This window comes from Erinaceus europaeus, chromosome 19, assembly GCF_950295315.1.
Source record: "Erinaceus europaeus chromosome 19, mEriEur2.1, whole genome shotgun sequence".
Taxonomy (NCBI): Eukaryota; Metazoa; Chordata; class Mammalia; order Eulipotyphla; family Erinaceidae; genus Erinaceus; species Erinaceus europaeus.
The window spans coordinates 17,037,853-17,065,694 of NC_080180.1; the positions used below are offsets into that span (position 1 = coordinate 17,037,853).

General features: G+C 36.2%; 1 protein-coding gene across 5 annotated transcripts in view; it reads left to right on the top strand.

Moving 5' to 3' along the window:
• The window catches only part of NEK7 (NIMA related kinase 7), a 155,145-nt gene extending 127,981 nt beyond the window's left edge, over nucleotides 1-27,164 (top strand). For 2 of the 5 annotated variants that reach the window (XM_060178503.1, XM_007539731.3), the window contains 3 exons: nucleotides 3,785-3,879; nucleotides 7,829-7,942; nucleotides 24,110-27,164. In XM_060178503.1, coding sequence (XP_060034486.1) covers nucleotides 3,785-3,879; nucleotides 7,829-7,942; nucleotides 24,110-24,220 — 320 coding nt within the window. In that variant the 3' untranslated portion in view covers nucleotides 24,221-27,164. The remainder of the gene's footprint in view (nucleotides 1-3,784; nucleotides 3,880-7,828; nucleotides 7,943-24,109) is intronic. The other 3 variants (XR_009546307.1, XM_060178501.1, XM_060178504.1) reach the window with 3 other exon arrangements.
• The last annotated feature ends 678 nt before the right edge of the window (nucleotides 27,165-27,842 follow it).

Consider the following 27,842-nt stretch of genomic DNA (forward strand, 5'->3'; position numbering starts at 1 on the left):
GCTTCCCTTGTTTCAAAAACAGAAAAGTAGCAACCCTAATTCTAATTCTTTAAAAAGATGTTTCAGTGGCTGTGTTTTTATCCCCTTTCAAGTTTTGCAGAATTTGTAGTATTGAACTTTTAGCTGAACTGTTGGGAAAAATGCCTATGTAATCTGTCCTGAGAAAACACAATGTTTTGTTGAATTTAGTCATACCTCCCATCATCACAGCATGTTAGAATTTTTTTTTTTCCTCTAGGGTTATTGCTGGGCTCGGTGCCTGCACCATGAGTCCACCGCTCCTGGAGGCCATTTCCCCCCCCCCCTTTTTGTTGCCCTTGTTGTTGTAGCCTTGTTGTGGTTATTATTATTGCCATTGTTGATGTTGTTCATTATTGGATAGGACAGAGAGAAAATGGAGAGAGGAGGGGAAGACAGAGAAGGGGAGAGAAAGACACCTGCAGACCTGCTTCACCACCTGTGAAGCTACTCCCTTGCAGGTGGGGAGCCAGGGGCTCGAACCGGGATCCTTATGCCGGTCCCTGTGCTTTGCGCCACATGTGCTTAACCCTTACGCCGGTCCCTGTGCTTTGCGCCACATGCGCTTAACCCACTAGCGCCACTGCCCGACCCCCACGTTAGAATTTTAAACACGTTTTGTGACTTCTGAAAAGTCTGCCTTCGTTTTTCTTAGGGTAAGTTGTAGAATGTATTGTTAATGACATGGATGTGAGCAAAACTTTCCTCACTATAGTTAGCATGAGTCAGTTTCTGTAATGACAGTGTTCTTATGTTTGAATGACTACCATAGCTCATGTCAATGTAATATTCATGTAGATTGAAGAAAGGTGAGATAGCACTTTTTGGTGTTAACTGTTTTCACTTGATAACAGCCTTTCTTTGTATTTCTTTCCTTAATAATGTCATCACTCATTTCTTTGTTTCATGCCAAGAGGTTAAAAATGACATAAATATCTACTATTGTAAAATGTATTCCCATATTACCTACAACCACAAATTCTCTACAGACTGGTAAAATTGGACATCGTGCAGTCTTCAAGCCCCCTCCACATGTAGTGATTTGCATGAGCACGTTAGCGTCTATTATCACTACACAACTCTTTCTCATGCAGAGTTATTAAGAGGAATCATAGCATTCTTAAAGGCAACAGCAAGAATAGACACAGTTGTCAGTGGAGTTTTTAAAGGCAGGATTTTAGGAACTAATTCCAGCTCACTAAGCCTGAAATGTGAAAAACATCAGGCTCAGCTGAAAGGTACCTAAGATTTTCCCGAGCAGTTAAGACTCTTCAGCCTCTGCTAAGACACAAGGTGAGGATGAGTCAGTTCATGTGATGGTGCTCAACCTCTCTGCTTTCCCGGTCAGCAGCAGAGTCCCTGTCCAGATTGGAGGCATATGAGAGACCCTGAGAGACTGAGAGAAGAACCCCCTTTTATGTCTGGGTTCAATAGTTCAGTAGTACAGAATACAAACTTTTGCTTCCACTTGTGTGATGACTCTCTTGGAAATGCCAATCAAAGAGGTGAGTAGCATACTTAGACTTCATTTGACTACATGTTCAGAGATGTGTGGTTTAAATGCTAAACTAAAACATGCATTTTTTTAGTTGCAAGGATGTTTGTACTTATCATATGTAAAGAGTCAGTGTCTTAAGTTTAAGAAATCAGTGTAAATTCAGGGTGTAAGTTTTTATAATTACTTCCAGTAGCTTCATGGGAGCTCAAGGCTTTATGGGAGAAAAAAAATTACCTTCTAAGTTTAGGAGAATGGCTAATTATTCTTTTTCTCTAGTTTCTTTACTTGCAGGATCGTCAGTAAGTTAAGTTTGTGTTTCAGTTAAGGTATGATGCTGGGACTAATCTCTGTAAAATGCTGGCATTTGTTCTTCTTTTTCCCTATCATCAATCTTTCACACTCCTATCAAACCCCTAATGTATCAGCAGGTTTCCCAGAGCTGCTAGTTAAAATTACCTTTTCTTTGGGTAAACTCTGAACCTTGAAGCCTGAGTGTTTTCAGCTGCCCCCTGTGGATTCCGTGAAGCCTTTCTGCACATTCCTCATTGCCAGTCACTTGCTTTATGTCCTGAAACCAGGAGCCTGTGCATAGCCTGTTTATTATTCCAACTCTACCTGCCACCCTCCCTTGAATGGAGAAAGAGTGTAAATATTTCCAATCACCATCGCCGTTTATGCAAACTGTAGGTGAAAGTGTTTGGAACTCCCAAGGCTGGATAGCATATGTTTCTTTTACCCAGTAATAATATAAATTCTGCAAAAAGCTATTTCCAAAAGTTTCTGAGCTTTTCCACAGCTGAGCCAAATGGACAAATTCACTTGTCTTCAGAGTGAATGCTGCAGTTCTACTACTGTTCATTTAAGTTGTCCTCACGGATTTTTCTATCAGAGTAGGTCCTATTTACTAAATATTTTTGTCCTTCTGTTCACAAGCTGTTTTTTTGGTTTTCTTTTTCACTTCCATCTGTGATGACGGGGAGTATTAGAGGTAAAGATGAACTCAATTATGGGTGGGATTTCTTCTTAACATGTGGTTCTGGAATGTTGTTCTCATCTTCCACACACAGCTGTGAAGTTCTAACTTTATTCTTTCAGAGTGCTGACTCCTTGCCTGAAAGCATTATGTCTTGATTGTTGTTGAAACTCCTCTTAGTCCCCGTGATTAAACACCCCGTTTCAGATGTGAATTATGGTTTCACTAATGTGTATAGTAAATAACCCGGGGAGTTTTAATATATCAATAGAAAACAGAGGGCATCCTTTATCAGTACCAGCATAGTTGTGAGTTTTGTTTTCCTCAGTCAAGTAAAATCCTCAATGCTGTTCTCAGTATTTGATTTTCCATTTTGAAAAGAGAGAGAAGTCTTTGATTGGCAATGGTGAAATAATAATCATCTAAATTTGAAATTTAATTTAAGGCACTCAGTTTCAGAGGCACTTAAATGTTCTTCTACTTTAGAATACATGTCTTTATTTTCATTTTTTTCTGTGTATGTCTATATACATTTATCATATTTGTATTTTTTGCAATGGTCATAAAAGAGAAAGAAAAAGTATCGACACATAAAAATGACCAAAACCAGAACTTATAGAGTATCTGATATTACTCATATTTCCCATGAGATGCCGTTGACCCTCAGAAATGTTGTTATATGACACTGAGGTGTAGAAAAGTTAATTCTGCTCTCTCTAGAGAAGGAGTGAGTAAGGCACTGGAAATCAATAGTTACATCATTTGTAATTTTAATAATCATAACAACCTTGTAGGAAATGCGCTGTATGGTTTACTTATATATACTGCTAAATTGTTCTGTATTACTATTTACACACACATACACACACACACACACACATCTATATATATTTCACATTTTAGTATTTGGGGTATGCAGTTCGTATTTGAAAAATTTAAAAAAATGGAAGCATATGTGAATCATTTAAGTAGTTTTTCTTGTTAGGATTCTCTTCCTTCCCCCCCCCCCCCCACACACACACTCTGCGTCTTTTACTTAAGGTTCCTAGAATCTCCCGAACTAATGAAAAGTACAGAAGGTCTACCCACCACACTGTCTGACTTGGGGTAGGTGTTAGTGTGCTACGCAAGGTCAAGAGTGCAGGGGAAATGTAACTTGAGTTTTCTCAAAAACAGTTTTCTGCTCCTGGTGAATTATTTTGGTTACATTTTCTAATCTAGAGTTTTGTGTAATTTCTTACCACAGTTATATCTTCATTTTTAGACTCCTTGCTTCGTTTTGTTTGTTTTTGCAGTGGGTACACCTTATTACATGTCTCCAGAGAGAATACATGAAAATGGATACAACTTCAAATCTGACATCTGGTCTCTCGGCTGTCTACTGTATGAAGTGGGTAATGTTGATAAATTCTCAATATTGATGTATTTTTACTTATTGTAATGTTTCTTCTCTCCTTATTATATATAGTTATCTCCTGGCTGACATTTAATAATTATTTCCATTATAAAAAGTTAAATCATTGGCTTACTAAAGTTGTTTTCTTTTTATGAGAATTTAGCATTTGAAAATAAATTCATGCTTTTTTTTTTTTTTAGCATGTCTTATAAAACATACATTTCGACATCATGGGGGGGGGGAATCTTGCTTATTCATGCAATGCAGGTGAGATACAATACAGTACAATGGGTTTAAAATATGAAAGGATAGAACATACTTTTATCACTTTAAAATAGTTTTACAAAGAGTAATTTGTCTTTAAGGACAATATGCAGACAGATACTTGCTTTAGGTTATCACTTAATTCACTTTCCATGAGTTGGAATTTGTACTGATAAAGCTGACTGAGAGACTATCTTCTCATCTACTGGTGATAGTTTACCAAAGGAAGATGGAATCATGTAAGAAGGTCATTTTAGAAATGTAGTGGAATCATTTGGATAAATAGAATAATATAGACAAATGGGATTTCTCAAATCACTGACTCCATGGTTTTTCTTAATTTAATGGTAACTTTCTTTGAAATAAAGACACTTGATTCAGAACTTAAAAATTCTCAACATCTAAGCAAATTCTTTTCATAAAGCAAATTGAAGAAAAATAATTTGTGCAATACTTTTCATAAGTTTGATGCATACAGAAGAAATGTAGAGTGAATAAAGAAGTGTTTCTAGTCCTCTTGAATTAAGATGATGAGGTTAACTATTTCAGTTGCTCACCCAGCCATACTTAGAAGTTGATCATCAGAAGAGTTTTTTTGTCACAATCTTCAGTTGTTAGGTACTGATTACAGGCTCAAATTACCTTAGTTTAAGGAACCTGGAATTAATTATTTTCTCTTTCCTACCAAAGTAATTAATGATAGTTTTATAAGAAAGGATTTTTTTGTTTTATTAGATAATTTTCCCTGGATAATTTTTGTTAGGAAAATGCATATATTGGTGGTATAATATTTACATTTATGCACTTGAGAACAAAAGATATTTATACTCACTATATTTTTACACTCAATAATTTGATGCAACATTAAGAACTGATTCAACTCTAAGTTACTATAATGCTGAGAAGTCACTTGTACATTTAAAAATATCTTATACCTGTTAGATACCTTTATATTTCTTGAGGGGATCAGCTAACATTATCCAGGTATTGCTTTTCTCTGAAACATCTAAAAGTAAACAACAAGCTGGTTTCTGCTAATGGAATTAAATTTAGCAATGAAAATGAGAAAGTTCAGATGAGGGAATAAGTATTTTGGGGGGAAGGTTGCATAATTCTTTTGGGACCAGCAAGCTCTTATGCCAAAATTGAAATAATTCTTCACATTCTGAATTTGCCTTTGAGAGGAAGTGCCCTTTTTATGTATACTTAAGAAGACTGTGAAAATAAAGTTTACTTTTCTGGACACCCTTAAACTCATGAGTTTTGTATGTTTGGGGTGATTGGAAGTTAAAAGTATCTCACATGTTAATTTGTTTTTCATTTCACTACATTTTTGCAATTCTTCTGTGCTAAATTGTTTTAAAATTTAACTTACCTTTATAATATATCTTCCTCCAGTTATGTTTCAATATAATGTCAATAAAAATATCCAGTTATTTAGAGTTTAAACAATTGGGCCATCTCAGCGATATTTTATATTGTATCCCTCTAAGAATTTATTACTAACAATGAAGGAGTAGGAAGCCTTTTCTTTCTTTCTTTCCTTCTTTTTTTTTTTTATGAAAACATATTTTAAAAGCAGCAAATTAGACTTTCAAATATTCCTTGAAAGCTCAAAAAAAAAAAAAAAAAACTAGCCATACAGTTTTAATTGATATGCAACAAAGTAGACTTTACTAATTAAAATCAAGATGCTGAGCTTTTGCTACACGGACCTTTACATGGAAAAGTAGGTTTTACACATTTCCTTTATTGTTCAGTGCAGCAATCGCATCCTTACAGGGTTGTAGGTTGGTGGCTTACAGTTCAAAAAAAGAGAGAGCTGCCACCAGCCCCGAAGACAGACAGTGGGCTTTCGTCCCTCCAACACCCCCAGAATACTAATCAGGAAAGTCAGACCCTGGAGGTCAGGGAGCAAGTCAATCATTCTAGCGATCGTCTCAGTGTGGAGGATCAAATTAGCCTGAAAAATTCAGCTGCTGGGAGGAGAGGGCGAGCAGCTGTCAGGGGCAGCATCGAGATGCACTAATGAACCAGATGAATAGTGCAAAAGCTTGAAAATAAAAACAGGACAGTTGACATTTTTCATCTGTCAAAGCAGGAGATGCATGAAAATATACTATTCCTGTTTAACTCCTTAGGGGACGTTCAGTGGTGTTTTTTTTTTTTTTTTTTTAACACTGCCGTATTGAGACAAAAGTATTGTAATGAACTCCTAGCATATGATAATGAATATATGTACATTTACTTAGGGCTGTTTTCAACATTGAAGAGACTATAGTTGATTTACACAGTGTGTTTTTTAAGTGTGCTATTTTATCACAAAGTGCCCTTGCATTTTAAGCAGGAATGTGATGATTACTGTAGTCCCCCTTTCGGAAATTTCTCTCTAATGGAATTGTTTTAGAGGTTTAGGGGGGCATTTGAATTGTCATTTTACTTTTCTGTCTCTTCTTCTAGAAAAACTACTGCTGAGATTGTTTTGTATAGGCTTGTGCAGATTTTCTCTCTAAATTGCGGACTAAGTGAAAAATAGGTCAAGCTACTTGGTGGGTCTACTTTTTCAATCCCATCTTCTCACTAAGGTTCTGAAGGAGTTAAAGTATGTGGAGCAGCTGAAGACAGATGAGAGCCATTTTCAGCTTGTCCTGTCCCCACTGACGCTCACTGAGTAGCACAGCATGGACTAGCGTGTTTCACACACACTCTGCCTGTCTGGGGAATGTACACATTGTCCTTCCAAAATCAAGCTTATTAGCACATATAGAAAAGGGTGACTGACTCTGGGGCAGACTCGCACTCCACGTTGTATTCTGGTTGCTGCGGTTCAAAGATTTAGAAGGTTTTGAACAGGATGCGCACGTTTTAAATTGAATTTTTCGTGTGTAACCCTGCTTACCACCGTCCTTGCTTGTACATTAGATGTCAAGTGAGAGCCTTGTCTTAAGATTAATTTAAATTCAGTAATGTCTTTTCCATAGCTGTGCGTTCTTCCTGCCTAACAATCTCATTTGGATACTCTGAAGTGGGAACTTTGACTTGCAAAGCTTTTGAACATATTTAGTGTTTTTGAGACAATACTGACAGAAGTCCTAAGTCATTGTGCACTATTTGAGGATCAGTTTACTAACATTTATATTGAAAAGTCCTCTCCCCCCCCCCAAAGTCACCTTTCCCTACAGTAACTGTTATGCAAGATAAAATGCTATGTCTTCTGTTCCTTAGACTATTGCTCGGCTGTGATTCAATTGTAACTTTGATTTCATTCTTTGCTATATTTTTGACTACTGTTAAGTTGATATGTGCCTGTTTAGCCATAAAATATACTTACCACTTGTCTTACACATTTTATCAAGTATATTAGTGTTCTTTTAAAAATATTTTATCACATGCGCACACACACACACACACACATATTTGATGAGCTGTTTTAACATATTTTTTAACCATTTCTTCTTTCTAGGAAATTGTAATTGTTGAAAAAATAATAACCAAGTTTGAAAGTATTCTTCAGAACTTACTAGATCTCAGAAAGGGAAACTAATAAAAATCAAAATGTCCAGATAACTTTATTTAAAATACTTGTGATTGCTCCCTGCCTCAGTTTAATATACTCGATGAAATCACCTTTTAAGTTGCCATGCCACTTACGTCGGTTTCATTGGGAACATTTTTACAGATGGCAGCATTACAGAGTCCTTTCTACGGTGACAAAATGAATTTATACTCACTGTGTAAGAAGATAGAACAGTGTGACTACCCACCTCTCCCTTCAGATCACTATTCAGAGGAAGTAAGTAGTTTTTCAGTCCATGTTTTTGCCTACCATTCAGTTTGCTCATGTTTTGCATTTTGTTGAATAAATTGTCCTTTATCCAGAAGCATCAGCATTGAGTATATGTGGCAGAATTAGCACTTTTTATTGTGGGTCCCTTATCTTGGAGATTTGCTGCCTAGAACATTGACTCTGTAATTCATAGCATGGAGTGGAACACAACACAGCATGTGGTACAGAATTGACCACTTCCGAGGTGTTCTAAGATCAGTTGCTGATTTTATACCATACTAAGCATGGCCAGGGCCGGTTGGTGCTCCTTCTGAGGTTCTAGTTTATCACCATGACCCAAGGCCCTTCCTCAGTGGCATAACTCGTCATCCTCACAGCCTCAGACTAACTTTGTTGGCAGAAGTTTCTTCCATGTATTCCAAAAAATGGAACATACGTCTCTTAGCTTCTGTGTCCCTCAGCCTCATTCTCTCAGCTTTCCTCTCCTTCCTTTAATAGTACTTGTCCCATCACCACCTCACTGCTGTAGTCAAATTCCTGTGAAGCAATGTTGTGAGGTTATCACTGTGACGTGCTTAGAAGTCTGTTGGCTAGTAGTGTACATTTTAAACAATTTCATCTTACCAAGATAGGAATGTCTGCTTGTTTTTGTAACCCATTGACATGGAATTGTTTTGACTCTCTATTCAACCTACGGTTTGTTTTTTTTTTATCAAAACATCTCCCATTTCATCTAATTAACCATGATTTTGACCAGGAACTGAAGATATCCTTTCTCTGGCTGACTAAACATCTTCTTAATTCTTTTTTGGAAAGCTCGTCAGTGACCTACCCAGAGGAAAACCTAACTTGAGTTAGGACATCTTATTGCATGAGCAACAGTTTTTTTTTTTTTTCTTTTCTTTTCTCTTCTTTTCTTTTGCCCAAGGAAAAGGGATAGAAGTAAAGGAAGAACAGAAAATAATCACAATGTTTACTTATTAGGCAGTCTTACCACTCTATTTTGTAATAGGTAGCTATCCATTTGAGTGTTACTTAAGGAAAACTGAGCCAATGTAACATGAATAATAAATACCCCTAAAGAACTCTTTTCCACATATAAAGCTTGTGGTCCTAGAATGTTAACACTACCCTTTCCCTAATTAATATATATAATATTGATAATCAATTGTTTTTTTGTTTCTTTTTTTTTTTTTTTTTGGTTTGTTTCATAGCATTAGTATGCAGGTGATTAGTATAAACTCTTGCAAGGCAACGATGGTAATTTAGAAGTATTAGCTTTATTTGATGTTAATGCTATTATGTTAGCCGTTTTTAATTACTATTTTGGGTATAGAATATAAATATGGCATTTCACAAAACCAACTTCAGAACTCTAGGCCTGGGAGATACAGTGGGGTGTGAACAACAATGCAAAATGACAGCAAGAATGTCAGGGGCCGTCTTTGTTGTGTCATTCATGCTGTCTTCTTTTTTCCATGAAGCACATGAATATTTCACATATCTGCATCCTCATCCCCTATTCTTCTTGACTAATTTTCAGACTGTCTGAATTTGCATTTCACATGGTAGCTGATTAGGAGATGCGGAGTGCAGCAGTGAAGCCTCAGCAGGCGGTTACCATGGTGACCTTCAGCAGGATTTTAATGATGATACCACTAGTGGTTCGTTGAAGTCGGCCTGCCTGCAGGGCTACTTCACTACAGCTAAGTGTGAAGTTGGAGATGCGGATTCTCAGCCAAGGGGCAAATATCAAAGTCTGGCCCAGATAGAAGGTCTTAAGAGTTGGGGAAGGAAAATAGATTCTTTTTTTTTTTTTTCACTTCACTCTATAGAGTTCCGAGTTCCGAAAAGAGATATAAAGCAAAACCTGTGGTGTTCTTCCTCAGAAAACAGCAATGCAGTGCCTCCTATTTGTAAAAATATGTTGTTGGGCTATGGTAAAATAGAAAGTTTTATTATCTAGGTGAACATGGAAGCTAGCTCTTAATAAAGAAATGAAATGTGAAAAATGTAGATGAATAGTGCTACTTTTAATATGTTCACTTATGTAGGAAAGTTCTCAGAACAAGAGTTTTGAAATGCAGATGTGCTAATAAATATTTTCTCCCCTTAAGTAGGAGCTCAGTTTGTTTGTAAAATCATTATTCAGAATTTACCAAAGAATCTGAATAGATTTGATACTATTGCATGTTATTGGCATGTTAAATAGCTCTTTACATTTTAGGCTTTACTTTTCCAAGTTCAAATTGCCATTTAATATTTCAGCATGACAAAAACATAGGAAACAATAAAAATGTGAAGTATAAAGTTTCAGACAGTGAACTTGTAATGAAAAGATGAATTGTCAACTGATAGCTAGAACAGTAACATACCTTTTAGCTGAAAAAGTATAATTTTAAGCAAATTAATTTCCTACCAAATACTGATGTCAGTACTTATTCAATTGATCTTATACCTAAATTTTGAGGTTATTGCTTACAGAGGATTTGAAGGGAACATACCATGAGAATAGAAGCTCATCATCTGGTCTCCAGTTGGAAGGAAACCAAAGAAACTGTGTAAAATGTATTTCTAGATAAAGTCAATCCATTTGAAAGAACTTAGACTTTAAAAATTTGAGATTACTTAAAAAATTATTATTCTATTCTGGGAGTCGAGTGGTAGCACAGCGGGTTAAGCGCACGTGGCACCAAGTGCAAGGACTGGCGTAAGGATCCCAGTTCAAGCCGCTGGCTCCAAATCTGCAGGGGAGTCACTTCACAGGCAGTGAAGCAGGTCTTAGGTGTCTTTCTCTCCCCCTCTCTGTCTTCCCCTTCTCTCTCCTTTTCTCTCTGTCCTGTTCAACAATGGCATCAGTGACAACAACAATAATAACTACAACAACAATAAAAAACAAGGGCAGCAAAAGGGAAAATAAATAAATAAAAATATATTAAAAATTATTCTATTCTAAAACATAGATACACTGCAGAATTAAAATGAGAAGTACCCTTTGGAAAAATAAAACCGTCTCTCAAATTTTCCTTTTGAATTAAGCAGATGTTATAATGTGTGAATATTTAATATTAATAGATTTTTTTTTTTACAAAAGTCCCTGCTCTTATGACTCTAAAATGAATATTTTTGTAGCTGCTAAAATAAGTTTTATTTGCCAATGAGCACCAGTTTTTGACTTATTTTCTCTCTCTTTTTTTTTCTTTTCTACCCTTCAAAAGGCAGTTATTTTATTTAATGATAAAAATCTTCAGTGGAAAAGACACATTTTCCCTAAAATCTCTCTTGAAGCTTTAAATATGGTATTCTTGATGATGGTAGAACTTAACCACAGTGAAGTGATCAGTCATTGAACTTTTACTGGGGACAAAGAATTGTGCTTCCAAAAGGCCTCTCATAATCTGGTCTGAAGTTACCACACAAGACTATCCAGTCATGGGACACTCTCCTCTTTCTTTCTCCAACTCTTCACAAACTCTATAGGTCTTGCTCAGCATCTGAGGGATTTTCATGAAATGCCCCTTCCCCTACTCATTACCAAGCAAAAACAAACACATTCTCAGTAAAACTCACCTTGGGCATCATCTCCTGGGTATATTTTCTGTGGTGTCTTTGCTCTTTATGCCCCTCTCTCCACCCCCAACCTGGTCATCACACTATTTCTTTGCATGTGACACTCGCTCCAGTCTACCTTGTTCCTCCTGCACCTGAGAATCAGTAGCTGCTTTTGACCTTGGTATTTCTAAGGTTTGGCACATTTTCCAAAAGTTTAATGATTAAGTAATTGAAGGAAAGAAGGAAATGAAGGAATAGAGATAAAGAAAGGAATAATTGAAGAGCAGAATGAATTAGCCAATACAAAAAAACCAATAAAAGGTAGAAATTTCTCCAAAGAACTGGCTGGTTAGTAAACCAGAAAATTACTTCAAGAGATGCCAGAATATATGATTGTTTTCCTTTGTTTGATGTTATTTGCTATATGTGTTTATCATTCTTATGAGCAGGCAGCAGCATCACTGGGATGCTTACTGTCCATTCATTGGAAAATAAGACAAGAGGGTTTTAATCCTCTCAGTTACAGTATTTAGTGTCTGTGAGAGACACAGGCAAGGTCATCAAAAAGTGCCTTTGCACTATTCACTAAATTATCTCATGATACTCCTAAGCTTAAGAACGTTACTGACAATTATTTGGAAAGTATAATATTTAATGACACTATTCATTTTTTACTTTCTTTTAAAAATCTTTTTATTTTTTATTTTATTATCTTTATTTATTTATTGGATAGAGACAGCCAGAAATTAAGAGGAAGGGGGAGATAGAGAGGAAGAGACAGACACCTGCAGCACTGCTTCACCACTCATAAAGCCCTTCCCCTGCAGGTGGGGACTGGAGGCTTGCACCCAGGTCCTTGCACACTGTAACTTGTACGCTCAGACAGGTGTACCACCACCTGGCCCCCATTCATTTTTCTAGATTAGATTTTATTGAAATTCTTGAGTGTTAACATCAAGCAGAATACCATCTTTATCTTTTTTAAATGCATCTTATGTATTATTGAAAACTCTTGGTTTAATAGAAAGGAAATAAAAAGGTTGGACAGTTGTGTCTCAGTTGTTGTGTTTAATAGATTTGTCTTAGTTTTGAGCAGATTCAGAAGGAAGTTCTAAAAAGTTAAATAAACTGGTATCAGTAGGATAAGTAAAGGTGCATCTTGGTTTGAGAAAATAAAATAAAGGGGAATTAAGTTGAAAATATGAAAAAACATTTTGTGGGTCAAAGAAAATTTTGTACTTGTAAAACATTAATGTTATTGCTTAAAACATTTTTAATAAAAAATCAAAGTACATTATTATAGCTGTGCTTGTTGATCAGCGCTGATTGCTAAGCAGCCATTTACCTATCAGTCATTTAAAATATTTTACTTATTTGTTTTAATGAGAGAGAGAGAGAAAGAGAGAGGGAGGGAATGAGAGGAGAGAGAGACAGACAGACAGAGACGACTAAGAAATGGGTGAGGGGAACTAAAGCACTGCTGAACTCTGGCTTATGGTGGTGCTGGGGATTGAACCTGGGACCTCAGCCTCAGGCATGAAAGTCTTAATGTATATTCATTATGCTGTCTCCTTAGCCCTATTAGTCATTTTAAATTTATTATAAGTAAGAGAGGGTTTTTTTTTTTTGTGGGATACAGTTTGTAGTTACCTTCTAATTATATTTTAGGTCTTACTACTCCTTTTTATGGGTGAAAAATACAGTTATAGATTTAGAATCATTAAATCAGTAATTTGTTTTTACATTGCTTAAATATCTCATTGTATATTAAAAATCATTGAATGAAACAACTTCTTAAGTATACAACTATCATCTAAAGTAACCCAAAAGGTTATGTGCATTTAATGAGTCAGTGGAGAACCATGAAATCTTAGACTTTCACATCATAAATGACAATAGGACCTTTTTTTTTTTTTTACCTTCACCCTCCTTTCATTACTTTTATCTTCTATCTTCCTTTCTTAAGAGAGTATGACAATATGACCTCTTTTTCTTCCCCCCCGGCATTCCTACAAACAGTTTATGATAGAGCTTGACTGTCTTTTCTGCTGTCCCACTGAGATGCATAAGCATTTTCAGCACCCATCTTTTGCTGTTCCCAAGATGAGAAAAATATTGATTTTTTCCCAGAAAACTTAATATATAAGGTTTTAACAGTACAGTGCCTTTTCTAAGCTTGACTACAAAGATGAATCACCAAATCATAAACTTTGGTTGCTCTCGACCAATTTCTGATATTTGTAGGTTTCATAATAACAGCACATTTACATGACTTTTAAGGAGAAATGGCAGAGTGAATTCATTGACCTTTTGAGGTCACCATTTTCTTTAGTCCATAGACCATCTGCCTTGCCAAAGGAACATGGCCTGTGTCATCACTCCCATTTTGCATACAAGCAGGAAGAGATACAGATGGTGTCAGAGCAAATACTAGTGTCCAGACAGCCCCCACCCCACACACACACCTAGTTCACACTAAGTTCTCTAGAATTGTACAAGGGAACGAAAGTTTCCTGTTCCTCTTTGTACTTGCCCTCCACCAAGCATGTTGATGTAGAGTCTCCTTCCATGCAGGGACACTGTATTCCTGAGCAGAGATGTGATCCTATGTTTGATTAGAACACCTGACTTGCCTTGTGCTAAAATTCAGTAGCTATGTAACGTTGGAATGAAATAGCATTTGCAGAGGGTTGCGACTGATTTTTGTACATTAAAATATGCAGAAACTACAATGTCTATTTCACATAAAATGTCAGATGTGTGTTGATCTATAATACATTAGACAAAAAATGTTACAGTTCGTCATGATTTCACTACATTGTTTTCCATTTGTTACCCTTAGGAAAGGAAACTAATTGACAACTTTAAAAATTCGAACAGTTTCCTGCTTAACATTTATAAGTAATTTCAGTTTATATTCAGAATATGTTTTAAGAAGGTTTTTTAAGAACATTGAATCAGAAACAAACATGATCTTTGTTTTAGCTTACAGGAGCTATTTATGCAAATAAGAAAGTAAAACACAAGATGAAAGTGTCACATACAGATTATTTTTGCATTGCCTTTTTAATAAAATTTTTATTATTTTTATTTGATAGAGACAGCCAGAAATTGACAGGAAAGGAGAGAGAGAGAGAAGGAGAGAGACAGAGACACCTGCAGATCTGCTTCACCACTCATTAAGTTTCCCCCTGCAGCTGGGGTCTGGGGGCTTGAACCAGATCCTTGAGCATTGAACATGTGCCCTCAGCCAGGTGCACCACACCTGCCCCCCCTTTATTGAGGGGGTTAATGCTTTACAATGTGGTCATTGGCATATGCATATAATTTCATTATATAATAGCCCCCCCAAGTTTTCTTCCTATCCACTCTCTTATTTTTGCATTTCTAAAAGTAAAACCAAGTTTATAAACCTTTTTTAGTCACTTGAGTCATATGAATATCTTTGTTTTATAGTTGCTAGGTTCACCAATTTCAATAAAACTATATAAATTCCCTGGACTTGGGGGGGGGCGGGCAGGAGCTCAGTGGGTTAAGCGCACGCACATGGTGCAAAGTGCAGGGACCAGCGTAGGGATCGTGGTTCAAGCCCTCAGCTCCCCACCTACGGGGGGGTCACTTCACAAGAGATGAAGCCGGTCTGCAGTGTCTTTCTTTCTCTCTTTCTCTCCCTCTCTCTCTCTCTCCCTCTCTCTTTCTTTCTCTACTCTTGATTTCTCTGTCCTATCCAACAACAAAAGACAATATTAACAACAACAATAATAACAACAACAACAAAGGGCAACAAAAGGGGAAAAAGTAGACTCCAGGAAGAGTGGATTTGTAGTGCAGGCACTGAGACCCAGCGATAACTCTGGAGTCAATAAATAAATAAATAAATTCCCTGGATTTGTTGCTGGGAATTAAAAAGTGTTATATTCTTCCTAATATGCTATCCCAAGGATATCTGAATGACACAAATAATCTTTAGAGGTAAATTTATTTTCAAATATAGTCCTTAAAATTATGTAATCCAGTGCTAAGTGAGATGAGAATATTTTACTTTAAAGTGGAGAGATGTGAGATAATTTTACACTTAATTATAGCTGCTCCATTATGTATTAAAATTAACATTGAGTGTTACCACAAATTCTATTAGTAACATTTAGTTTTCCTTCCTAAAATTACGTAGCTATTGCCATCATTCATAATAGTAATTGACCACCTTATTTGGTGTCTCCATATAAAATGAGAAGTTTCAGCTCTGAATGTTCAAATTTTTGTTTAAAGTATATACTTGAGGAGACCCTTTTGTTCACTTCTGCTTCTGAAGTGACACTGGAGACCTGCTCCTTAAAGGCATAAATCCAAAATGGGACCCTGTGTTTTAGCACATCCTATGAGATCGTATAAAACTATTTAACTTTCTGTAAGACTCTCACGATTTTCAGAAGCCACGGTGAATGCTCTTCACTTGTAAAATATAGACATGACATGACTTTACCTGTGTCTGCTGTTTCTTTTCCTCTCTCCTCTGTCCCTAAGTCAGCCCTTCATAGTACTATGGTGTACAACTTGAATATGCCTTACCATTTTGTATAACTACCTAGAGCTCTGAAATATAGTATACTTTATTGTATTAGACCCACTTTGGGGTGCTAAAATGTGTCCTTAGATAGATGGACATTGGGTGTATCTGGAAGGCTGACATAGCATAATTGGTCTCAGAGGGATGGGGGGGGACAGTGCCAATAGCACCAGTCTTTATTAAGCTATTGAGAATTGAATTAGTGACCAAAAAATATAATGTACAAAGAGTCCTATTGTTATTACCTATATGTGACTGAACTTGATAGGTAATGGGGCTATTGCTCTGACAACAATGAGTGTTAATACTTTCTTCTTTTAAATATTCCTGGACTCAGCCTACATGCTGATAATTATTTAGAAATAGATCAGAATCTTTTAGTACTTTCGCCACTCTTGAAACACAAATTTTATAATATTTTATAAAGATTAAAAATTCAGTTTATTTTTTATTTTCTGTGCTTTTCTTTCAATGTCTTTGTTGTTTTTAAATTTTCTCTTAAGTATACAAATCAAATGGTTTTTCTTCTGACTTCAAGGTACTTGTGTTTCCAGACTTCTGCCTTATTTTTAACCTTGTTTTTAGATTCTTGCCTTTTTAACTTTCACCTTACCTGTATTTTTAAACAATAAATTACATGCTTTACAAGCATATGTAAATTCCTACAAACTATGATTTTTTTGTACTGGGTGGTAACCTAAGCCATGAAATGTTTACTTACTCCTGTTGATCTGTATTCATTTGTTACAGACACAGATTTTGGAATTATCTCTGTTAATTAAAGCAACAACTGAGAATTTAATTATCTCAATTTAAACAACAAGTTTTGAGTAATAATTATCTAATATTAGAATTTATCATGTAATAATAAAATAGAATATCACTTTGAATTGAAGCTTAGGGTATGGGAATATTATATCTACAGTTCTTAAAGTGTTATGTAAATATCTTCCTTGAACATGCTTAAAAATGCAGTACTTAGAATCATCTCAATTTTTGAATAAATGTTAAGAGATTTTTAAAGTAAGTTCCTTTCTCCTAGAGATTTTCAGCAACTTTTTTAAAACTCAAAGACTGATATTAAAGGAGGGCTCAGAGAAAAATTATTTTATTATGTAACGTCTGACTTTCTGATATAAAACTTAGGAGGCATTTTTTGGTGATTCATCAAATCACTGTGTCACTTTATAATGTTACATAAATAAATTGTCCTATGTTAAAATTAAGTTTTATTTGATCGAAGGGAGTTATCGCTTTATGAATGAGGCAGGTGAGAAATATCATTTAAATGGTCACTCTTGTCATAATGCCAAGTATATGGACATTTTAGTGCCATCCTTGGATTATATCTTTCCTTGACAAAGAAGGGTGTATATCATTGTGAGTTTTGTAGAGCCCTAGAGACAAATCTTTTTTTTTTTTTATCAGAGTTGTTCTGTGAGATATGAGAGCAGATCTAGTAATTTTATAAACCAGATAGCCAGCGTTAGAGCTAGCATTCTTTTGAGAATCCCGTAGAGTAGATGATCTTTGCTTAGGTGAAGGTCACCTCACCTCTGTGCAGAGGTGGCCCTGAGGGAACCTACAAACCACATTAGGATTTTCCTAGGGCAGTGTAGCATGGCAACTTTAAAGACCTGAGCACTGGCACCAGACAGCTTCCAGTCAAACCCATGCTACACCTCTCTCTACCTTATGTGCTTAGGGAGGTTGCTTCTCTGTAAAATTGACTAATAGGACCCATGCCAGTGAGCTGTTGTGAAAATTGAACAAGTTTTTTTTTTTCTTTATAAATTAAAAAAAAAAACTTTATTTATTTATTGGTAGAGACAGCCAGAAATTGAGAGGGAAGGGGACTAGGAAGAGAAACAGAGAGACACCTGCAGTACTGGTTCACCACTCCTGAAGCTTTCCCCTTGCAGGTGGGGACTGGGGACTCCAACCTGGGTCCTTGCACCTTGTAACATGTACTCTACTAGGTGCGCCACCACCTGGCCCCAAAATTGAGTAAGTTCAGTCATGTAAAAATGCATACAACAGTGTATGATTCACAGTAAGTTCAACAAACTTCAACTTTGAGGAAAGGGCTTTCTTTCTACTCTGGCATTGGAATTAACATTTAGATGAAATTTCAGAGTTGCATCTTAAAGCATAAAGAGATGTTTTCTTGATGATTCAGAGGGACTATTTTCCAGTTGTCTGCTGGCAATTTAGGAAAACTGACTGCTCGTTCATGGAGCATCAGAATCTTAAATCATTTGGCCTCTAGTTGTGTCCACAGCTTCAGAAGAGTGCTCCTGAGTATCTAGACAAGCCAACCAGTAGGTGAAGTTAGTTACCAACCAACTTAAATAGTAGAGGCCTTCTGGCATAGGTAGAACAAGAGAATGCTGTGATTCTAATTAATAACTTTTTCTCACTAACACATACAAACCCTTTTTACTCTCTTTATATTAATCCTAGTTTCTAAAATATAGATGACTATTTTGTCCTCTTCCTTAAGTCAAGGACACATGTAGTCTATCATTTTAATATGAACTTCTTGTGTATATTGAAAGAAGGGACGAGCTGTAATTTCTTTTATGTAACAAATTGTTAGCTGACAGAACAAGAGACTACAGATTAATATAAATTTATATTTTAACCAGATTGTTAAAATTAAAGGCATAAAGCTTATCTCATCAATAATTACAAGACAAATACTCATTACTTGGTGAAACTCCCTTAGTCCGCCAGAAGGCTATTGCAGTTGACTTTATTTTTTCGACTAAGTTAACAGTTCTGTTTAAGTGTATCCTTAGAATGATCAGCAGCTATTTCATGTAGATGTCAGAAAAAAACTTGGTTCATCTTCCATTCTGTATTGCCAGTCTCCTTTTATTTCCTAATAGGGTTTGAGATAATTTACAACAGAAGATATGACTTATATGTTATTGATATAGTAATAGAAGTATAAATTCAGAACCTGGGATAGGATTGGATATAAATATTCCTGGTGATTGAAAAAGATCTAATTTGTGAGTGAGAATGTTCTGCAGAGATTTCACAGAGAGATGAGATATTGTACCGCTGTGTCAACAACTGCACAGTAAACCCTTAACCCACCCACCCAATAAAAATTATTTTAAAAGCAAACAAGCTAACATATGCTGCTATCCTAATAACTAACACAGTTGCTGTACTTGGACTTCTTATGTGACTTGGCTTCCATTCTGTGATGGCACAAAGAAAAACAATAAGCAAATCATTTCTTCTTTTAAGGACTACACTTATCCTAAAGAAAAGACCAAGTTTTCTCCTAATAAATTAAGAAGTAGCTCACTCTAAGGATTTATGAGTAATAGACAAGCAGTTTCAGTGGCATCAAGTGCCTTAGCGATGTTTGATGAAAGTCAAAACCAAACAAACATGAAAGCATGGCTTTGGGAAGGTGTGTTGGCAGTAGGCTAAATCAGTGTGCCCCTGGGAGGCAGCCTTCTGGTAACCTACTTTATTCCCTGATAGAATTTAGATGATCTAAACTATAAAGTTGAATCCCCCCCCATAGTAGACTGTGTAAATCACATTATAGTGACAAACTTTTTTGTACTCTTTGTTTACTTCAAATGTTTGAATGTGGCGTACACCATTATATGCTCTTTGTCAGGGAGCTGGAGTGATAGATTGAAGGGGAAACAGCAAATCTGGTTGAAACCCTGGATCAAAGTTGAGGCTTATCATCACTCTTTCTGTTAGATCTAAGTCAGACCAACCTCTGAATGGAATAAAGTGTTTGAGACACCACTCTGTCCATCCTGACCATCTTACGTCTAGTATTTTGTGTTAGTCTCTAGTATCTCATTTCTCCTATTTGAAATTCAGTTGGCACTTTAAACTAGGTGACATCCTTTTATAGCACTAATGACTTCAACTAGTTATTGATACTGAATAATCCCTATCAGGCATCTTTTGAACCAAAAGACCAAGTATGTAAATATTAGCAAGGTCTCAACAGTAGGAAGTGGGAAAACAAACAAACAAAACCCTGTCATAAAAATTGAATGACTTGGATTCAAGTTCTACTTTTTTTTTTTTTTTTTTGCCTCCAGGATTATCACTGGGCTTGGCTGCCTGTGCTTATGACCCTACTTTTACTGTCCCTGGTGGCCTTTTTTTTTTTTCCCCTCTCTTTTTTGATAGACACAAAGAGAAAGCAGAGAAGAAGAGAGAAAGAGACTCCTGTCACACTGGCCATGAAACTTACCCCCTGTGAGGGTAGAGGGAAGGGAGGCTTGAACCAGGGTCCTTGTTAATGTATGCACTCTACCAGGTGTTCTACTACCTGACCTCCATTGAATTTTAAATTGGATCTTAGTTTCATCTGTAAAATCAGATTACTGGGTAGTGGCAATAATAACTCCATAGATAATGAGGAATTTTTAGAATCCAGAATGACAACCTAACTTTTAAGTAAGACCAAATTAACACATAAGTGAATCACTGAAAATGATGTTCAATATAAATGGATGTCTTTTTCCTTAAGCTGTCTCCCTCATCTTTATCAGTTAGAGAAACTTGCTGAAACTGTGCAGTTCTATATTCTAGGTATAGATATGAAATTAAACCTAAAATTCAGGAATGCATGGTTCTAGCCACATCTTTTTTTTTTTCTTATGAACATGGTTTGAAAATTAATTTATTCAGCACTTCAGACTTTTAATGAGTGATTTAGTAACGGTTTACAAGATTTTAAGATTACAGAGCACTACACTGCACCCAACACAAGTTCTGTGCCAGCCCCTTTCTCCTCCCTCCCCAGTCCCCCACCCCCACCCCAGGTAACCACCATGGTTCTCACAAAGTCTTAGAGACAGTTTGCTTACTTCTCCTCCCCCTGCTTATTTTCTGCAAGTTTCTATGTTTCAGTATCTATCTTCCACCTATAAGTAAAACCACTGAGTAGTTGTTTTTCACCTCTTTACTTATTTCACTAAATATAACCTGTCACACTGTTAGTAGGAATTCAAACTGGTGTGGCCTGTAGGGAAAAGAGTGTGGAGATTCTTTGAACAGATAAAATGCAATACCATATGATTCGACAGTATCTTCCCTATGCATATATTCAAAAGACATGAAAACATTTATCAGGGCTGGGTGGTGAGACACCCTGTTGAATGCCACACATCACCGCTTGCAAGGACCATTTGTAAGGGTTCAAGCCTACCTGAAGGGAGGAAGCTTCATAAGTAATGAAGACTGCAAGTGTTGTTTTTTTTTAAATAAAAATTTTTATTTATTATTGGATAGAGACAGAAATTGAGAGGAGAGAAGGAGAGAGACAGGGAGATACCTACAGCCCTTCTTCACCAGGGGTGGGGCCCAGGGGCTTGAGCCTGGAACCTTGTGCACTGTGATGTGCACTCTTGACTAGGTGTGCCACAGACTTGGCTTGAACCCGGCATGCATTCAACCAGGTGCACCACCAGCTGGCCCCCAAATCAGCACTTTTTAATGGAAACAACTTGACCAGAAATTTGTCGCAGAATTGTGACGCTCATTGAAACAAAGTTTAATGAGAAAGAAAAACAGAAAACCAGGGGTTGTGGGGCAGCTTGACAGATGTGGCAAGTTTTTAGTCAAAGAAATATTATTGTAACTGTTTGCATTTTGATTAAATACAATGAAACAAGGTCCTCTCTTCCTGTCATAATCTTAGTTTTTTTTTAAAAAAGTACATCTTTGCATATTCCTATCTGTGCAAATGATCTGAAATGTTATATAGCACATTATCTCTTTAAATGTATCATTAGAATGCTTTTCCTACTTATCTGCACAGTGCAAACTGAATATGTTTTCATTGTAGTGGTGCTAGTCTCATTCTGGTTTAACTTTGTCTTAGATCCTGAGAATGAATATCGCTTGTGTATTGCTGTACCCCTTCAGGGTTTTTAATGCTATCCTCTGCACTGTTTCAAGAAACTGAAATGTTCAGACCCTGTCAGCCAGGGGTAACGTTACCATCTACACTGTCAGAGTTCCAAATGTGGCATTAAATCATTAAACTAAATTCTGCTAAAATCACCTGGATTATGGGATTAGAGGTAGACAATCCCTTCGAGGTGAGGCCATCTCTTCCAACCTCCTTATATAATACATGAAGAAATAAGCCTCCAGAGACCGTAACTTAGTTAAGGGTAGGAGAGCTAGTCAGGTGCTTTCAACAACCCTGGTTTGTGCCCCAGACACTGTCTCCTTCCCACATCCCCAATCTGGCGAGCCTCCCAGTGCCTGTCTTCTTTCCCAATGCCATTTCTCACTAACATTACCTTCTACACGGCACTGTGAATAGATTTAGTCTGCAGGTATTACCATCCCTTCCATTTCCTTTAGATGAAAAGCTTCAAGAAAAGATCCATTTTATTCCAGGGTTAATGGCTTACAGTACAGTTGCTGACCCACAGTTACAACTTCTCATGCCGCCATGATAGGTGTGTAGGTATTTGTGAGACACTCGCTCCTCCAGCCAGGGTCCTTTTCCCCCATCATGCACTATGACCCCAGCACCTCTCCTTTCCCATAGTCCTTCACTTTGGTGCAATACACCACACCCAGTCCAAGTTTCACCTTATGTTTTCCCTTACCGTCTGTGTTTCTTAAGTTCCCCCTATGATTGAGATCATATTGGTCCTTCTCTTTTTTGGCTTATGGTGGGAGTGGCAACTTTCTGTGTAGTTAACTACATAAATGTAGTTTGAACATTTACAAACTGGCAACTTTACTGACCACTAAGTGTCAGTGCAGTTTTGCAAAATATTTGTGTGATTCCCTAAAGACATAACTTTATGTGCCAAAGAATCTCTCTTCATCTTAATTTGACTTATTACTTACAAAAATACCATGTAGATAGTATTGTGAAGACAGGGTCTCATAAACTGATGACAGTTAGAAATGAGAATAGATATCCCATAATTCTCTACAGTGCAGGTCAAGGACCAGGCGTCTGGTATTTTCTTAATTTATTGAAATGTGTTAGCTTTTTCTGCATTATAAATAAATAAACCTCAGCTCTTTCATTATAAATTGAGGGTTTTATTATATATTAGTTATAACTTGTTTTGCTTGTAATTTTTCATTCATAGTTTATAGAATGTTTTTATATAAAATTAATTAGAACTATATACACATATAGATTGATGGTAAATATATATGATTACGTCTGTAATAGACATATATGAATTTAGATTGAGTTGTTGGGAAAGCGATGGAAAAATATGGGAAAGCATATTTGCATAGAAAAAATATTAAGACTTTTCCATCAACCCAATAGTAAACTTAATTCTGAATATATAAACTTACTATCAGAGCTAATGTAGATTAAATAATGTATGTATACAGTTGACTTAGTGACTTAACAGACTTTTTATATTTATTTTCCCTTTTGTTGCCTCTGTTGTTTTGTTGTTGTAGTTATTATGTTGTTGTTATTGATGCCATTGTTGTTGGATAGGACAGAGAGAAATGGAGAGAGGTGGGAAAACAGAGGGGGAGAGAAAGACAGACACCTACAGACCTGCTTCACCGCCTATGAAGTGACTCCCCTGCAGGTGGGGAGCCAGGGGCTCGAACCGGTATCCTTACACCGGTCCTTGCACTTTGTGCCACGTATGCTTAACCCGCTGCGCTACTGTGGGACTCCCTTAACAGATTTTTTTTAAAGACCAGTGTCTTTAGTAAATTATCTGCTGATTAATTTCTCTCTTAAAAATAATATGATCACATAACACCTGTCATTGTGGAAAATACTTCTTGCTTGACATTAATACTCATTAACGAATATATGTCCTGGAATATCCAACTAAGTAAAACCCTTGACAGCAGTCATAATTTTCTTGTCAAGTGATTCAGAAAGCAAGTAAGAAAGTGTACTTCCCTTGTAAGTCTTTATCTGTTTGGAATTCCTTCCTTCTTTCCTTCCTTCCTTCCTTCCTTCCTTCCTTCCTTCCTTCCTTCCTTCCTTCCTTCGTAAACTACCTGAAATGGGTTTTTTAAGCATGTTACATCTTCTTTCTCTAAAGCTCCGACAACTGGTGAACGTGTGCATCAACCCAGATCCTGAGAAGCGACCAGACATTGCCTACGTTTACGACATGGCAAAGAGAATGCACTCGTGCACTGCAAGCAGCTAAACACGTGGAAGATAGTGAAGAAGAGAACCAAAATAACTTCAAAGTATTTGTGCAGATCATACCTCCCTATTGTTTGTCTGGGTATTAAGATTCATACTTTAGAGCTAATGTACTTTGAATCCTTAACCAGTTTTCATATAAGTTCCATTTTGTACCGTCCAAGTTCCCTTACCAACCCCAGATGACTTTGAAATAAGCAGATTGCATGTTAGGAAAATAAGTGAAGCATGCTGGCTTGTCATGGCTAAAGGCTTTGGAGGTTACTTGACATCCTCTACTGGTAAATTGTGTTCAGATAGATGCTCAGTGCCAAAATATTGTAGGTGCACCCCAGCACACATCAAGATCAACTCAAAACCAGAGGAAAAAAGTATCTGGACACTTGACTTGTTTGCTTTGTAGTCACTTGTGGACATTTGAGTTGAAGACAATTTGTGAATTTTTTTGTGATTACTTTTAGAAGTTTGAAGTATGTACTTTAGGTTTTTTTTTTTTTTTTTTTTTTTTAGCAGTGTAACTTTCAAATATAATTCTTAGGTTAAGCATAGGCAGACTATCTGAGCGACAGTTAAAGTTCTTAGCTTATACATTCAGAATGCAACTATTAAATGTGAAAAGATTTGGGGACAAAGTATGAGTCAGACACTGAAGAGGTTTATTTTTTATTTCTTGCTTCGTTTTGTTATGAATGTGTGTGAGATTCTTTTTCATTAAAATGGTATAAATGAACCCATTTAAAAAGTGGTTAAGGATTTGTTTGACCGGTGTGATAGCATTTTTGAAGCTTGCACATTGCCCAAGGCTGTGTGTGTGTGTGTGTGTGTGTTTGTGTGTGTGTGTGTGTGTGTGTGTATGTGCTTTTATTATTGTTTGTACATTGGAAAAATAGTCTTTGCATAATCTTGCAGTACTATGCTTCAATTTCCTTAAAAATCTAGATGCAGTACTCATAATTGTACACTATAATATATGCATATGTTTTTATTCATAGATTTTATTGAAGTTCTGTTATTGGTTCCCTTCAGAAATTTTTTTATGTTCTTTAATTTGCTTTTCTATTTATATTGTATGTTCTCTTTATCCATTAATGTTTCCAATTTACTGAAAACATAATACCATTTTAAAAACATTTGGCATACTGATATTTTTTTCCTGACTCTGAAAGAGATTTTTTAAGCTCTTAACAATTTCCCCCTCCCCCTTCATATGCCTATATTCTGTCTTGTTTGAGAGAAAGAATGTGTGTTTCATTGTACCTGTGAATGTTGAGACGGTTTCAATTTATTTGACAAGGTTGTGATTTTACAAGTTTAAAGACATGAGGACTGGCCACTACAAAGCCAGAATTTCTATGAACCTTCGTGTTGAGAAGCTTCTAAGCAAAGTACTACATTCATGAATGAAGTCGACAGTGACAGGAATGCTTCGTCTAGTTTAAGGAAATGGGCAGAGTTTCCTTAGAACTGTTGTGGAGATGGGCGTTTTCCTGAATGCTTTCATGTGAGGGATGACCAGTTCCTCACAGAATTGTGAAGCCAAGAGGCCCAGTGGCAGTCATCACTAAAGGACTCTGTGCCACCATCCACCCGTGAAAAGCCTCATGTTCAGCGAATACCTACCTTTAGCCAATATAACTGCTGGCTCTTATTTTTTTTTCCTTGCAATCATTTGAATACTTCAAGTCATTTGTAAACTCTGAAAACATATAAAGGGCAATATATATATATACTCTTCATGAGAATTTAGTTCGTTTTGGAATCTTCATCTGTTTGTGGTTTCTGAAGGAAAATTCTGTCTTGGGATAGACAAAGGAAAAACATGGTTGGTCTTCCACGGTCTTACAGTTGCATTGTATTTCCCAGATTCTAGTGATTTAAAGACAATTACACTGAACACCCACAGACTTATCAGAAATATAAGAAGAATGATATCAGTTGACCATTAGTGTCACCTTAATTTTAATGCAATACTGATTAAGATGAGGAAATGTTCTGTGGTTGAAACAGATCATTTTTTTTTAAGCTCTCAAAATATATTGGCTCTACAACTCATTTTGTTTTGTCCCTCACAGTGATTTTCTTTTAAGAAAAGATTTAAACTTTTCAGTGTATTTATCTGCTAGAAGGAAGAATGTAATGATCAAGGAAATGCATTATCTTCTATATCTAGAAGCCTTTTTTTTCTTCCAGATATTGTATCATTTTTTAAATCTGAGTGCACATATTTTTTGAAGAAAACCACTGTTATTTTTTAAAAATTTTTGAGTGGGATCATTTCAGAGAATTATGAAGATGACTAGAAGTTTTGATTTTTTTTGTAATCCTAAAATTGTCTCTTTATATTTCTGTTTGACAAATAAATTTTTTGTTGATTAAGTAAACACTTCAAGCTGAACTGAGAAACAGTAAAGTGAAAGGTACATGTGATTCTAAACCTTATTTATACTTTAGTACCCCTGGGAGGAGATGTGGGGTAAGTTTATTTCGTATGCTGAGGTTTAGGAATGGTGAATGAAGGGTATCTCATAGAAATAAAGTGCTCAACAATGTGCAATGATTGTAAATGTAGTAAGATATTGCAGCCATTTCATGAATGCTTCCCCATTCTGCATACCATCTATTACAAAGCACCTTTCTTGTATACCTACACTTCAGGTGTTGCAATTAACATTGACATATTTATTTTAGCCCAAATGTTACTCCTAGTAAATGCATTTTCTTTGAAATGAATGTATTATGTTCATAACCCACAAATGCCTAATTCTCCTATGCCTTATATTTCAATAGTACTGTAATATGAACTTCTTTTGTGAAATACTTTTATTTTGTTATGCTTCAAATACACATACTAGAAGATTCTGTTATTAGCTTTGAAAATTGTATAGTACAACTAAATAAAAATATAAAATTTAAAATGAGTATAATAAAATGTTTATGGATCTCTGCTTTTCTTTTTCTCTTTCTCCTCACTTAAACTCTACCACCACTGATTTCACTTAACACTTAACCTATAGGAATAGTTCTTTTTGGCTTCTGTGACTTTACCTTTTTAAGGAAGCCTAAGGATTAAAGCATCCAGAGTGAAGATAAAAAGAACTTTGAGCGATCCTGAGCAGTTTTTACAACGGCACTAATTATGGCCTGCTCAGGCCCCAGGCTGTCTTGTGGTTTGGAGTTGCTGTCTACCTCATAAAGCAAAGAGGAGGATTTGTCATATGGAAAGACAGAGCTGTTTTCTCTGTGAACAAGGCTCCCTATGTAGTAGTTTTGGCATCTTCAGTAACAGGGCAGGCATTAAGGCATCATGAATCTGGGCTTAAAATTAAAGTAGAGAAGACAATGATTATAACCAGGACATCACCCTTAATCCAGCCTGGGCTTCATGACAGCCATCAAACTGGACTCCTTAATGATAAAAGTTTCCCCAAATTGTATTAAGTGGATTAATAAGGTATATTGTTGCATGTTCCCATTCTCTGCATACATGGTTTTCTGTCTTTGAGTTTGAAAGGTTTATTTTTAAAAATTTTTTAATATTTACTTATTTTCCCTTTTGCTGCCCTTTTTTATTGTTGTAGTTATTGTTATTGATGTCGTCATTGTTAGGACAGAGAGAAATGGAG